Source organism: Rhamphochromis sp. 'chilingali' (genome assembly GCF_963969265.1).
Source record: "Rhamphochromis sp. 'chilingali' genome assembly, chromosome: 6".
NCBI lineage: Eukaryota > Metazoa > Chordata > Actinopteri > Cichliformes > Cichlidae > Rhamphochromis > Rhamphochromis sp. 'chilingali'.
This window is the reverse complement of record NC_137933.1, coordinates 6,764,550-6,780,249: the sequence shown is the minus strand read 5'-3', so window position 1 is coordinate 6,780,249 and position 15,700 is coordinate 6,764,550. Positions and strand designations below refer to the sequence as shown.

The following is a 15,700-nucleotide window of genomic DNA, read 5'->3' as shown; positions in this document are numbered from 1 at the left end:
AAAAACAAAACAAAAGGTTAAAATTGTGCAAGTCATCACTTTAACTACAGTCTTTTAGTAGTGCTTCAGGAAAAGTGACTCCTTAGCAGCATACGGGCACTTCAGTCAGTAACTGTGATGTATATCCATTTACAGCTGTTAGACAACATCCGCCCTTTATAGTCAGCCATTACGATACGGTACAGTGGAGCTCCTATTCCGCTAACAGTAAATTCCTTGTTGAAGTGGCGTGTCCAGTTGGGCGCTCATCTAGTCCCCCTAAAAGAGCTGATCATAGAGCTGGGCTTTTGATGCTGAGCCGCCGACCAGTGTGCATTACAGAGAGAGTAAGTGTGAGAGGGAGAGCACTTCACCATCACCTCCCTCTTTGCCTCTGAAACAGGAGCATGCACTCTCTCTGTATTATTGGAGGAGGGGTTAACCAAGAGCGCAAGAGGGATCAAAGGTCAGCCAGCACACACTTACAGGAAGTCGTCTTGAATGTTGCCATTGAAGGTGCCGCACAGCCCCACTGTATCATCCTTCCACAGCTCATCCGCCTGCAGGTAAAGGCGAAACTCCTTCCAGCTGTACTGCAGACGCAGGCCAAACGCCGTCCTCACCTGGACAAACATTGATGATAGCTCCTGGATGTGGAAGAGGTCTGCAGGAGATATATATAGGACATTATTTAGCTCAAAGCTGGTGGTGTGCAAAGCTTGTTCTTTTACTTTATAATTTTTCCCCAAACTATGGATCAAGCTACCAGTGTACAAATCTTCATCTTCCTTGCTTTGTTCCTGGTACACTTTTACATCACTTTGCAAATTATCACTATAGACGGGGCATCAGCAGCACTTGTGCACCAATACTAATTAATTAATTGATTAATTAATTGTAGTTACAAACTCTATAGCGGAATCTTTAATAAATAAAGCATAATTGAGTAAGAATGACGATGAAATTTATATCACTCATATCCAAACACATATTTTAGTGGAATCCAGCTTTTAGGTAGGTGCCAGTGTAGACTGTACAACAGCCTATATCCCAAAAGTATGTCATTCATAATAAAACAGCCATTTCAGTTAAAGCTGTTTGTGGAATTTTATTTGGAACTTGTTTCCTTTTCTTCTTTATGTGTATAAGTACAGTTGTATAAAATGAAGGAATGGAAAATCTGTAACAGAACATAAAGAGCAATAGCTATTAGTGTTTTTATTCATTCAGGTTCAAAATATCAGATCACTCTCAGACGCTGTCAGATAAAGCACACAAAAGCCTGTTGACTTGGTCTGAGCATTACTCATGTAAAATGAGTAATGCTCAGAGGAAAGACATTTTGTGCAACACAATGTAGGAGCTAACCCAGTAAAGTATTGTGAAAAATTTTCATTCAATAGCACAGCTGTCATTCAATCTGTCCCTGCCATAACCCACAGAGTGCTGAATAAAGTCGGGCCCTGGATGAGAACAATGCTGGAAGGTGATAAAAGATGAGGAGGTTACCATCAGAATAGGGCAGGGAGATGCGGTACTGTCCAGCAATGAAGACCTCTCCAATGTGACTCAGAGTAATTTCTGTTCTTGGATCTTCATCAATTACCAGGTTAACTGACTGTATGCAGGCCCCATCCAGATTCTGCAAATGAGACGAGATGGTCTGATAAAGCGTTCAGACAGTTTCCCAAACAGTTAAGCAGAATGAAATAATGGGAAGAAACACACTCAAATAAAGCACTCTTCCTGAAAAAATGAGGGAAATATAATAAAGAGAGAGGGCTTTAGTCTGTTAGACAGGTTGCTGGTGTGCAGTGATGGAATAAATACCCAAATCTATAAAAATGGAAAATAATATTCTGATTTCAACCTAAGGAAAAGTCTGAAGTCGCACCGTAGCCCCTACAGAGTGTACTATGCATAACCCACCCTACAATGATGTTAGATGGAAAATTTCCACCATTACTGGTAGTTTAATCTGTAGAAACAAATCTCTGCATATGGACATGCAAATTCTGAAGGAAGGGATATTGGTAATCGCTATTTTTTTTGTTGATCAATCACACTTTATCACGCTTTTGTTGCATGCAGGAAAGAAAATGGAGATGCAAGAGACCTGCTTTTGTTCTTATTATTTACCATTTACCAGTATGCATATTTCCTTTTATTTTCTATGAAAAGCTACATATGTAGCAGGCAGAGATGGGCGTTACGAGTAAAGTAAGGGATTACTATTGCAAAAACGGTAATTAGATTACCGTTACTTTCCCGTGGGAACGCTGCGTTACTGCGTTACTAAAACCGTGATTTTTTGTGAGAATGTCTCACGACAGTGACGTAAGCGAGTGCGCCGTTAGAGACAACAGCTGTGTGCAGATCAACAATGGATCACATATCGATTGTGGGAGAGAGTATGAGCGTGCAGCGTTTAAAGCGTGGAAGTACTGACCTTACTTTGAGTTTGATTCCATAAAAAGTGACGAAAACATTAGCGTCCATCATGCGTGGGAAGAAAACTTCTTTTTACAGCGAAAAAAAACCCTAAACTTCCAAGCAAGCACCGAGTGCCCTATGACGTAATGGGAAACTCACAGAGAAACTCGCGGATTCTTCAACTGACCGCAGCACACCTGCACCAGGGTAAACCTCCGCCTACCGCAGTCCTGCTTTACAGGACTGATAAAACAAGTTTAAAAAAAAAGAGACTTTTCCATTTGATTACATTTTGTATGATGGATTATGTAGAAAAAGTAGAATTGGGCTGAAAGATCTATCGCTTTATCACCTCTTCAGGTTGTAAATCGTGTTTTTAAAAAGTAACTAAGTAATTAATTACTTTTGAAAATAAGTAATCAGTAAAGTAACGGGATTACTTTTTTGAGGACGTAATCAGTAATTAGTTACTGATTACTTTTTTCAAGTAACTTGACCAACACTGGTAGCAGGCTACTGCATACTCATTTAACAAAAACATTAAGGCTCAACTTTAGTAATAGATCCAGAGTTTAAAAGCTTATCAGATAATAAAAAGTGGCTAATAATAGAATCAGGTGACAATAGTAGCGAACAGTCTATATGGTATATATGGAAATAAATAATCACAGGCACATGGAACATGCTCTGCAACTCACTGTGCTGATCTGCTGAAATAAATGAAGACACTGTATTTCTTTATCAACAGGGTTTTAAGAAGGCTGGAATGAATGGTTTGGTATGTGAGTTTTAAACTGGCGACTATGTTGCCTGTTCTGTCTGGTTCCATCACTCAACACTGGTGCCAATAAACCTACAATAATAGATTTTTGTTGTTTCTTAAGGGCAGCGGAAACAAGGCTGTAAATACAGCACTGACATAATATAATGACCCTCTAAGCTGATGAAACTAGCAACTGGTGGTTTCTTTCAGCCCCGCTGCAACTTTTGCAACTCCTCTCCTAAACAGCACTGTGAGAACAGTGGCAGTGAATCAGACCAGCAAAAACACACACATGAAACCAAGTAAGCTTAAAGAATTTCAATCAATCAATCTTTCAGACATACAGGTGACTATGCAGTCCATTGTTAATGTCAAAATGTTTCTTATAGCTATAATGAAGTCATTTTAATTTTATGTGACAGGACAATTCAAGTGTTTTAGGAACTTTCAATGCACAATTATGCAAAACAATCACATAAATACCAGGCATAACTGGTGACAATGGTTATAGCAGTTGACATCTAACAATACCCACTGACAGATATTCCACTCCTTGGGCCAAGCCTTGTTAAAACAGAAAAGTCTTATTTATTATAATGTATCAGCAGATTGTACAGTTTGACTATAAAACTTAATGGAGCTATAAAATATAAATGCTCAAGGCCATCACTAATTCACAAAATCACCCAAGTTACTCTGGCTCACTTTTATTTCAAAAGTAAGGAAGTCTGAGTGAGACAATAAACAACCTGCTGCTATGAATCATCTCTTTCATGAATGGCAAAGCCCCGTAACCAAAAGGTTTTATCATCCCTCCTACTCTTCCCATCATTCACCTCCTGTTTTTGCATAACCTCCTCTCTGTCCAAGCCCCCCACCCTTCCAGTGCCCACTTCACTACAAAGCTGTCCGCAGCTCTGTCAGTCAGGCTAGATAAGGTAATCCTGTTTAGTTGGCTGTTAGAGGTCTCGGGCCTTGGCTCTGACAAGTGGGACATCTCATATCTCCCATCACCTGTCTGCTCAGCAGCTCAAAAGTCTGCCGGGAAACTGAAGGCTCAGAGATGAGGGGGAAAGAGACGAAGCTCTCAGTCTTTTGTAGGTTTTTCTTCATGATCATTATCGGCCAGAGCAGTTGTAGCAAGGCTCTAAAACAAAAATGACCTGGACTGAGGGGAGTATTATGATCTACATGAAAGACAAATTGCACGTATTTGTAAGCCGAGCAAGTGAATAGTTCTGATTGCAGTAGGTAAAGTGGGGGAGTTGTGCAGTCTGTCAAATAGGTAGGAAAATGTAACAATCATGTCAGAACAAGCAAGCAGATGATGTGTAACTCACAGCTCCACAGGCGGTGTTCTGGATGGTTACTGTAAACTTTGCTGAATTGCGACTCTTGGCGAGGACATACTGGCATGTTGCAGGAAAAGTATAGATCCGTCCATCAAAGGACTGAAAATACATGTCGCCTGTCACCGAGCACTCGCCTGCAGACAGAGTGGTACATTTACTGCGAGTGTCCGTGTGTGTACTTCAAACAAAAGTTAATGCAAATGTATCCCGTTCCATAGCACTACTATAGCAATAAATAAACAGTCCTGTACATGTTAATCAATTGACAGTTTATGTTTTTCTCTCTGTGTAAATATCACACCTCGTCTGTTTTTGGTCCACAGCTATTATTGTGAGCTTTCTCCAGCCTTGCTTTGTTCCATATCTAATATAACTGCTTTGCACTTGGTTTTTACAAGGAAGCTTGGTTTTTCTATGCACACGAACCACAAACTTTATTTCCCCCTTAAGTATAAAGATTTTTTTTCTTCCATTCTACCACAGCATTCTTCTGCATATTTCTTTAATTTGTGTCTCTTAAAATCAACAAGTTCAACCTTTAATAACTTGCTACCATTCTGAAAATGTCAAGAATTATTGTTCCTCTTGATTCCATGAGTCCATGCTTTTTTTTCCCCATTTCTAACAAGGCAAAATCTGTCCTTCTATTAGAACTTTTGCCTTAGTCATCTTTCTTTTTCAAAAATAAGCATATATTCCAACTTTCTTTTCACTGTCCAACAGGGGCAGGTGTTTTATAGTACCTTACCAATAAACTCTTCTCTTCCCTTAGTACACTGTCTATTCTCTCTTCTCAAAAATAGTTTTCGCACATTACTTAACAATGAACCATCAAAGCCAGAAGTGTTTTGTAAATGCACTAAAGTGACTAAAATCACTCACTAATTACTAAAATTATCCATTTAAAATTTATTTCTTTAGACTTTTGTACTTGGTTTAAGCCACCTTGGCATGTATGACAGCCTCAAGTCTGTTTGGGAATGATTCTCCAACCTAACTCTCACAGTCCCCATCAAACACTTTCATGGAATCATTGTATAGACTGAAAGTATTTAAGTCTGAAATCAAATTCACTGAATCTTGTTGAAAAATTTACTAGTCGAGTATATCAATAAACATTTCCCACAGGGGAAAGGGACAAACCTGGGCAGCTGTAGTCAGTGCAGTTCCACACTCCACCCACGCATGCACTGAAACAGAAAGCAGAGACGTCCACAGGTGGCTCTGGGAACATGAAAGGCTGAGCTAATCAGCAGGATCACTGAAAGAAATTGGACTCACTGCACTCAGGTGGTCAGATCTGAGAAGATTAAAAGGACTGTATGGGGAGCGTAGGATAATATCTTGTCTTTAATACACAATACTGCAATTTTTTATTACACAAGGAAAATCAAAGCTGTCACGTTATGAAGTGTTGCCAGAGATGTTATTAAAAAACTGTAAAAATAAAACACGCCTCACTGTTCCCTAGCTTTTTATGGGATGAAGAGTATTTAAACAGACAAACCAAAGACGTTTAAGTCTCTTCATCCAGATATTTATGATGGCATACAAGGTAACAGAAGTGTTACCACTGCTCACCAGGTGTTGCATTCCTCCTGCAGCGTCTGACCAGATGGATAAAACATACCGTGGTACTCACAGGGACAGTCAGAAGGCATTACACAGCCTCCATCCTCATATATTAGACCTGGGGACAAAGATTAGAGATTCAGATTCAGACTTCAGATCATCTGGGGATGAAAAAAAAATCATAAGACTGATAAGACAGAAAATGCAAATAATGTGTTAAAAGTAAAGTATAGGCAATATAATAACAGTATTTTTTATTATTATGAGATTTATGTTAAGGTCATTACACAAGACAAACTATAAAGATAAGGAACTATTTTGAATAGGAACATAAGAAGCAGAATCTCAACAGACACTCACCATCGGGACAATAGCATCCATCCAGGCAGGTGAGCTTACTGTCAATACACGTTCGCTCCAGGTTGCAGGACTCCGGACAGCAGCTGATACATTCCCTGTGCTGCAGTCCTAGAGAACACCGCTTCACTGGTCACAGAAACAAAACACAACACATACGTCAAAGCTTTAAGTTTGCTTCTGTAAAGCCCAATTACTCTTGCTGCCATGATCACTGAAATACAGGTTATAAACTGAAATTTGAACCTGACACGTCTGCAAAACATAAACAAATGTGCTCAATTAGCACCTTTTCTAGCTAGCTGGTGTTCATTAGCCTGTTAATAACCTGCCCTCCAGTTAACTTCCACACTTAAATATTCTTAATTATTTTACATTAGATAGCCCTTTATAACTATTCTACTAGTATAAATTATTTTAACCCAGCATCTGTGCCTGTAAATTATTCCACATTCATATTTTGTTTTATCTACTATGTTCAGGTAAATCCCTTTTTTATAAATCTTTATAAATCATGTTTTTGGACTTGACTTTATTTTTTTTAACCTTGTAAATATATCATTTATCATCTGAAATAAAAAATAGAACAATTTCAGCTACAAGTAAAACTAAATGTATCATTTTTCTTCTGTTCGTCCTGGCACACATTTTAAAACACCTGGAAAAACGTACCACACTGAGGAATGTGCTGCCTCCACTCATGCAGTGGGTGGTCAGCATGGGCGCATGCCCGGGCGTACTCGGTGAACACCTGGCATACCACATCACCATTGGGATCCGACCTTCAACAGGGTAAAAAACAAAAAGGAACTCTTTGAGAAGAGCCAGGAGAGGTGTAGCTACAGAGCCAGTTATGCTGAAATGAGACTGTGCAGCTCAAATAAATAACTACTCACCAGCTGCTCTCACCAGTTTCCAACTAGCATACAAAATTAATAAATAAAGCTATATAGTTTTATGCTTATAGTTGGAAAATTGTAGTGTAGCTACGTCAGTCATGACAGTGATGATTTCAGACCAAGTGAATCCTGTCATAAAGTAAATTCTTTCTTTAGTTCTTTAGTTGTAGGAACAGATTGCCATGGCTAATGTTACTCTCAGAGGGGGGTACGTTCAGGATCATGGACGTGAGCCATGAAAGACACAACTGAGTGTCTTTTAGAGTGGGATCATTTTGAACGAGTAAGTAACCAAAGTGCTCACAGTCTGAGGACATGGATTGAAATGCAAAAACTAAAATGTGGGTACATAAGGATATGTGCAAAAAAGGGTTCTCCAACCACCTGTACAGGATGTTACTAATTTTTAGATAATGTTACGTATGTGTCAAACTTTTATGATGTTTTGATTTGCTTCAGAATTAGTATCAGTAATTCAGAACAATGACTCTGCTGTTCATGACAGCAGAGTCATTGTTCATGACTCTGCTGTCATGAACAATATCAGCAGAAACTAAATAAATGTTTCTTCTAATTTTAAAGTAGGAGAAAGATTCCACACATTTCGCAAGGATAAACTATGGATACTAATGGTTCATACCATATAATTTTGACAACACTCAGATTTTTCCTCAAAATGAAACCCTTCCAACAACTAGATCTTAAATCGGTTGCTCTTACATGCAGAGGTCGTTGGAGCAGCTGGCCATGTAGGACAGCGGACTGACAAAGTCATGGCAGCTTTGAAATGGTGGATCCAGCAGCATTGCACACACCTCCTCCACCTTCTGTCACCACAAAACACATAAAAACACTTTTTTACTCATCTAGTAGGTAATTTTCTCAGTTTCATTTCACTCATCTCGCAGTTGCTGTTTTATTTGACACCTTACCAGTAAAACATGAGATTCGACTGTAGCACAAGGTGAAGGGAAGCCAGAAGGCACCATAGGACATCTTTCCTCATGTGGATGTGTCTCTACCCAGCTATTCCCAAACATTTCAATTTCATGAGTCAGCACGCCTAAGAAACAGATATCATGTCTGTTTAATTATGTCAGTAGTTTTGCCTCCTTTACACTTCTTCACATCTGGAGTTCAGTTGAGTGTTTTAAAAGAAAAAGTGAGCCGTGTCTTTTCTACTTCATGGTTCAAGGATCACCATCAGTTTTAACCTTGACCTTTCACTTTTTAGCTGAATGTTAAACTTATAACCACTGCTTACCAGTGATGGCTCAGCAGAGATGGCAAAAGTACACAGATTCATCACTTAAATAGAAGTACAGATACTTAATTTTTCAATAATCTGTTTCATGGACATAACTTCTTTACTCAAGCAAAAATTAAAAAGTACAGACTCTGAAATTAAAAAAGTATTAAAAAAGAACTAGCTCCTTTTCTATTTTTTGCCACGTTAACTAAAACTCATGTCATATAAATACTGTAATAAAAAGGAATACAGACTTCATCTCTTATAATTCTAATGAACGTACTCAACTTGTATTGTATGTGTCATGAAGAACAAAAGCAGATAAAAACAAAGAGATTTTTTTTTAAAAAATCTATCTCTATTTGCTGTTGCCTGCATTGTAGAGGGTGGCTTTGCTTCCTCGCCTAAAGAGAAAAATTTGTATACTCAAGGGTTAAATTGGAATTCAACTGGTGTGAGAAACCCTAAGATCAGCTGCTGCTCTTTGTGGATTTACACAACTGAAAGAGACATAAGCAGATGCTACATGAGCAATGAGACTGAAAATGATCTCACCATAGCTCATCTTCAGGTCATCGTGGACGTCGGCATTAAAGTTACCACATAAGCCGCAAGTTCTGCCCACAAACTCTGGACTGAGCTTGATGTAGACAGAGCCGCTTCGTCCCTCCCATGCCAGCGTGAAGCCGTGCTGCTGCGTTACTAGCACGTACTGTGAAATCTGCTCCAGCTGCAGGTCGTGGATGTGATGAGGCAGCTGCAAACTAAACACAAACAGGGCGATTCCAGTATCATATAAACACCACCTTACCTGAAGAGATGTAAAATAAAACATACAGAGAGAAAGCAGCTAACCTTTGGCCTTTGAAGGTCACATTGGTGGCATGTAGCCTGACTTCTCCCTCCCATGGCAGGAAGAGGCTGACAGATCTTTGGCAAGTGTAGGGGTCTGAAGTACAGGCCGGGTCGTTGTGGACCTACAAACAGAGAGGTGGGACATTAATTTAAAACAGGTGTGGGTTCATTACGGATCTGCGCACAAATAAAAACTGTGTCATTGAAAATGTCACAATTTTCATGTTATTCTTGGCCTGTCACAGAATTCTTATAATGCACATTTAATTTTTTTTTCTAGTCTAATTCTTTTTTAGAAACTGTCCGGGGAATGAAAATCAAGCCAAGTTATATATTCTTAGCTTGTTGTAAAACAGTAGTAAGACTCTCCTCAAGTCAGATTTACCTCAACAATACAAGATATTTGTAAATGAATTTAAGCTACCTATCCAAGGAATCAGCCTTCATTGCGACATAGGTCGACATAGAACTTACAAGGAAAAGTTTTGGACCAAAATGCACAAACCTTTAGGGGTTTCGTTCAAATCCAGTGCTGAAAATAGTCCATAACAAATGTATTGTTTGCACAAAAAAAAAAAAAGAAAAGAAACTGAATCCAGCTATTTTAAAAAATTACATAGAAATCGCATTTCATTTACATTCATTTAGAACCAATGGACCAAATAGTTCTAAAAAGCAAAAGTATTTAAAAAGCTGAAACGTGATCCTAAAAGTAACACACACACCTGCCACTTTGTAACATTTTTGAGTGCGTCATTTTATCTGCTACAAAGGAAAATGTCATCTCCTCTCCTCGTAACATGCTCTGTTAGGATTGCTGCACTGTGTTTTCATATGTTATCATTACTGAACTTCATTATTTAATTAATCCAAACTACATTTGGATCTTCTAATGTCCCCTGTTTAGGTTGGTTTTTCCCTACACAGATAAGGTATCTGTTGCCTGTTCGGGGGAACAAAGTCCTAGTCTGTTGCAGATACTTTCAAGGCACAGTGGGTAATTGCAGCATTTAATGGTAATTGACTCTAATAACCAGATAGCTTTCACTAATGTTCAGAGTAGATCTTTTCCTCAGGCTGAGTCTGAAAAAAAAGAATGTGTTTTGGGGCAGGAGGCCACAGAGTCCAAATTTTCCCCAAACTGGAGGCAGGCGTTGAACCGAAAACTACTGGGCAGCTGCTCACCTGGAGGTTTTATTTCACCCCAGCCCAGGTCCATGTGGACGACTCACCTGGACAACGATGCTGGCCTGGGTGGTTTCCTCACAGTCCCTCAGTAAAGTATAGGCGCACCGGCCTGGGAGGTAGTAGTAGAGGCCGTCAAAGGTCTCAAAGTTGTACTGACCCCACGTCCTGCATGTCATCTCCCTCTCAAAGCCAGAATTTGGAACTAGGAATATAAACATGAAAATTTCTCTTTTCATATCACTTAATTAGCCATTAAGACACAGAAATGCTACAAAACACCCTAACAAAGCTTTTCAATTTAGCACCTTTTAGTATTTATTAGTGTTGTATTTTTGTCCACTTGTTAAATGTACAGTACTGTGTAAAAGTACTGAGTCACCCCTTTTCCTTTTTATACTTTGCTAGGAAAATGGGAGATAGGTGAAGCAATGCAGTGAAAGATGCACAAACATACACGGAAATAAACTATATAAGGCAAAAGCAGGCATTTTGTTATGTTCTCTGTCAAGATTATCCCACGCTGCCTCAATATTATTGAGGTGCAGACATTGGGGAGGCCAATCCATGACTGACACGTTACACTGTATGTTTTTTTATCCAGGTTTTCACTCCAATGTCTTTTATGGCATGCAGAAAAAAAAGGCTGTTCACAATCAGTGAATCAGAATCAATAGCTTCCAGATAGTATTGGATGGCAGAGCAAAATCTGACAGTAATTTTCTCTATTCATAATTCCATTAATTTTGACAAGATTCCCAAACCCCAAACTATTACAGAGCTTCCATTATACTTTACAGATTGCTGTAGACACTCACTGCTGCACCTCTCTCCTGATCTTCTCCATACATACTGATAATGAGCTGAACCAAAATGTCAAATCTGGACTTCTGACTCCATCAGACCTGTTAACACTATTTTTCACTCCAGTTCTTGTGTGATTTGGCATACCTCATCCTTTGATCCATTTCCCTTCCTTAAGATCAGCTTCTGACAGCCACCCTACCACTGAGACCATTTCTGATCAGGCTTCAACAGTAGGTGGACATCTGGACAGCAGAGACCTGAGGGAGGCCTGAGATGTCCTGTGTCAGGTCTCTGCTGATTTTTTCCTTTCTTAGGGACATTACATTCAGTTACTGTTTGTCTACTGTAGACACTATTCTTCTCTACCACTCCTTTTATCCTCCATTTGAGTTTCCGACTCAAAAATCTCTCTGAACTGAGTGAATGTGTACTATAAATTATTTTTAAAAAGATGTAGAAGACAAAATGACTTGATTTCTCTTTTTTTTTAGGGGGGTGTATATGTTGAACTTAAGAGAAACAGATCGGTAACTTAAATTTCTGGTACAGGATAGCTCAGAGCATCTTAAACATCCTCCCTGAACTGCTCTACAAATTTCATTAAATGACCTCTAATGCTGTAATAATAGGCCTTTGCACTTTTATGATACTGTATTCAACTAACAAGCTGGTTGATCGTTGCATGTGTGTGAATGTTAGATAGAAAGCACTTAAAGCATAGAAACAAGTACTTGTATGAATGGATGTGAATGGGTGAATGTTGAAGGCTGTAAAGTGCTTTGAGTGCGAAAGTATAATCATCTCTGGATCTCTTTCACAACATCTCTTTTGTCTGGTCTCCCTTCCATCACCCCCATCCGATCAAGGCAGATGGCCGCCCCTCCCTGAGCCTGGTTCTGCCAGACGTCTCTCCCTATTAAAACAGTTTTTTCTTACCACTGTCACCAAAGTGCTTGCACATGGGGGTTTGCCTGATTGTTGGAGGTTTTCTGTATTTTTTGAAGGGCTTTACTTTACAATATGAAGCACTTTGAGGTGACTGTTGTTGTGATTTGGCTTTATAGAAGTGAAACTGAATTGAATTGAAGTAGAGTAGAAATCCACTATATAAGAACCAGTCCACTTACCAATTTAAAAGAGTGTTGTCAGGGTTTACCTGTCTGACATCTGTGTCCAGTAGCCTGATACAAGCTGCAGTCACATGACTCCGACTCAACACATTGTCCTCCGTTCAGGCAAGGAAATGCACAGGGCTCCCCTGAGAGAAAACGAAAGGACAAGCAAACAATTACACTGTTTCTCATCAGACTGGAAACCTGAAAGAATGACTCCATGAATAATTTTCATTATTTCTAATAATGAAAATTATTATTATTAATCAGGAACAATAATATAGAAATAGTGTTTTTCCTTTCTCATAAAAGCTATGTGTACCACTGGTTAATTTTCCATCCTAATAACCACTACAACTGAGTTTAAGTGTTTGTCTGCAAGGTATATATTTAAGGAAGTCACCATCTGCCTCTCTGCTTTCACGTGGAGTTGTGTGGCTCAAACAAATGTTCCAGTCACTGAACGAACCACCATCCCCCAAATGATAGTTTTTCATCCTCCAATAAAACCATCTGCTCAATGGCCTTCCATGCTGTCTGCCTAGTGGGCCATGTCCCACATTAACATAGGTAAAAGTCATAAAGGAATCAGCCATGGGAGGGGGTCCAATTAGTCAAGCTGCTTTCCTCATGTTCATTCTGTGGGGGACAAGTACTCATTTGGCTCATTTGTTGCTCCAAATGTACACAACATTACTAGGTTTCGATTACAAGCTGTAGCCAGGGAGGTAGAGGAGGTCATCTACTGACTGGAAGATTTGTGGGTCGATCTCTGGCTGCTCCAGCCTGCATGGCAAATATCATTGGGCAAGATATTAACTGCCAAGTTCCTCTCTGATGCATATACACACACACACTTTTGGGGTTGTTTTCACTATTTCTTTACCACAAATATGACCAAGAAAATGGCATGTGCACTGAATTTGACCAGGTTTCTCCTTTTTAACAGACTTCTAAAATGTTTTTAGAACCACATTTGAGGAAAATGGTATAAAGAGAAATTGTTATACTGAAGTTCTCCCTCAAACATTTGTACATTCATCCTTCAATCATTAATAAGAACTTTGTGAACCTACCTGGAATCCTACGAAACGATGACCCCAGGGCTTCCTTCACCTGCCTCGTCAGCAGTGAAGTATTAACTGGATGCTGGTCTGTTGAAATGGCTCCATTGTTGGTTTTTCCAAGTAACACTGAACCAGATTCATTTGATGTTACTGAGCTGGTCAGAAATTGTTCATATGGTGCTGAATTTGACCTTGAGTGATTATTAGACGGTAAACTGTATGATAAGTATTGTGAAGTATTTAAGGTGAGCATGGTCTGATCATCTGGAGTGTCTAGCGACTGATTTGACCATTCTGAGACAGCTTTTAATTGGCTTTGTGTTGTCTTGCTAGATTTTGTACCTGTGCCTTTTAATTGATCAGATATGATCCTAGTGGGTGCATTAATAAAAGAAGAATTCTTGGCTGGTGTGGTGCTGCTTGGTGATTGGCTAGAACTTGTTGTGCTGGTTAGCCAGATTAACTTGTTAGCCAGTATCTTTTTTGATGATTTTTTAGCTAAAGATGTCCTGCTTGTTGATTGGCTGGTTGGTGTTGATCTGCCTGATGACTGACTAGGTGCTATCACTGTAGTCATTGATGGTTCATTTTGTGACTTGAGTTCTTTTGTCACAGTTGTTGACTGGCTGTATAATGTTGTGCTTCGTGGCAATTTGTTGGATTTTATCGCAGAGGATGGAGATTTTTTATATATTGGTGTGGTTGTTAGTGGTTGGCTGGTTTGAGCTATACTGCCTTGAGATGAGCCAGCTGATGCTGATCGGGATGATGATCCACTAGCTGGTTCCAAGCTGTTTTGTGATTGGTTAAATAGCGCTTTCTCAGCTGGAGATAGACTGGCTGTTGCTGTGCTGCTTGATACTTGTTTGGTTTGTTCTGTTCTACCTCGTGATGGGCTAGTTGATGCTGGCACGCTTGGTGTTTGAGTGGCTAGTATTGGGCTGGCATGTGACTGATAAGATGGTGTTTTCTTGGTTAGTGACTGACTGGATGGAGCTGTGCTGCCTGATGAGAGGCTGTTTTGTTCTGTGCTGCTTTGTAGGCTAGTTGATGCTGTGCTGATTGGTGATTGACTTGTTTGTGCCAGGCTGCCCTGTGACGGCATAACTGATGGTGATGGGTTTGATGATTGACTGGCTGGTACTAGACTTTTGTGATTTTGTGATTGGTCAGATAGTGTTTTTCCAGTTGGTGATTGAGAACCCAAATGATAACTGAATGGTGCTGTGCTACCAGGCAATTGGCCGTTTTGTGTCATACTGCCTGGTGAGTGTCTTTTTTGTTCTGTTGTGCTTTGTAGTAGACTAGTCGATGCTGAGCTGTTTGGTGATTGGCTGCCTGGTGCTGAGCTGGTTTCTGAATTTTTAGATGGCACTGACATTGTTGGTGACTGATTGGATGAACCTGTATTGACTGCAGAATTGTTTGCTTGTGCTGTGCTACCCTGTGAAAGGACAGCTGATACTGAGTTTGATAACTGACTGGTGGGTACAGGACTTGTTCTTGATTGGTTAGATAGTGTTTTCTCAGCTGGTGATTGACTGGATGATACTGAGCTGTTTTCTGTTCTGCTTCCGAGTGATTGAGAAGGTGATGTTGATGTGGTTGGGAATTTGCTGACTGTTAGAAGGCTGGTTTGTGAGTGTTTGGATGGTGCTGTCTCAGCTGATGATTGACTGATTGGTGCTGTGTTCCCTGGTGATTGGCTGGAGGACATTGTTCTTGATGGTGTTTTACTAGGTGGTGCCGTGACTCCAGATGATTGGCCAGAGCTCATGGTCCATGAGATGTTTGGTGTCCTTTCTGAAGATGATGTAAGGTTTGACACAGCAGCCATGTTGACCAGTGATTTACTGGAGGCAGATATGTTGGTTTCTAATGTAGCGATTGTCATCTGGAGGTGCTTCAAGGAGAAAAAATTGTATCAGCAAATATTTCATGCAACAGTTGCTATACAATAACAATAATAATAATAATAAGTCATACAGCTTGAACCTGATCTAAAGTAGCAATCTTTCAAATCCTCTTACAACTAAATATGTTACATCTGATCATTTTCATATTGGAACT

At 39.6% G+C, this 15,700-nt stretch overlaps 1 protein-coding gene across 2 annotated transcripts in view; it reads right to left on the bottom strand.

The window, feature by feature from the left end:
- The window catches only part of otog (otogelin), a 66,654-nt gene that overhangs the window by 48,291 nt on the left and 2,663 nt on the right, over positions 1-15,700 (bottom strand). For both annotated transcript variants that reach the window (XM_080885636.1, XM_080885637.1), the window contains exons 4-17: positions 13,640-15,533; positions 12,608-12,709; positions 10,692-10,849; positions 9,460-9,581; positions 9,160-9,368; positions 8,288-8,418; positions 8,076-8,182; positions 7,129-7,238; positions 6,460-6,585; positions 6,109-6,217; positions 5,671-5,717; positions 4,516-4,661; positions 1,489-1,621; positions 466-643 (exon numbers count right to left, since the gene is read on the bottom strand). In XM_080885636.1, coding sequence (XP_080741762.1) covers positions 466-643; positions 1,489-1,621; positions 4,516-4,661; positions 5,671-5,717; positions 6,109-6,217; positions 6,460-6,585; positions 7,129-7,238; positions 8,076-8,182; positions 8,288-8,418; positions 9,160-9,368; positions 9,460-9,581; positions 10,692-10,849; positions 12,608-12,709; positions 13,640-15,533 — 3,572 coding nt within the window. The remainder of the gene's footprint in view (positions 1-465; positions 644-1,488; positions 1,622-4,515; positions 4,662-5,670; positions 5,718-6,108; positions 6,218-6,459; positions 6,586-7,128; positions 7,239-8,075; positions 8,183-8,287; positions 8,419-9,159; positions 9,369-9,459; positions 9,582-10,691; positions 10,850-12,607; positions 12,710-13,639; positions 15,534-15,700) is intronic.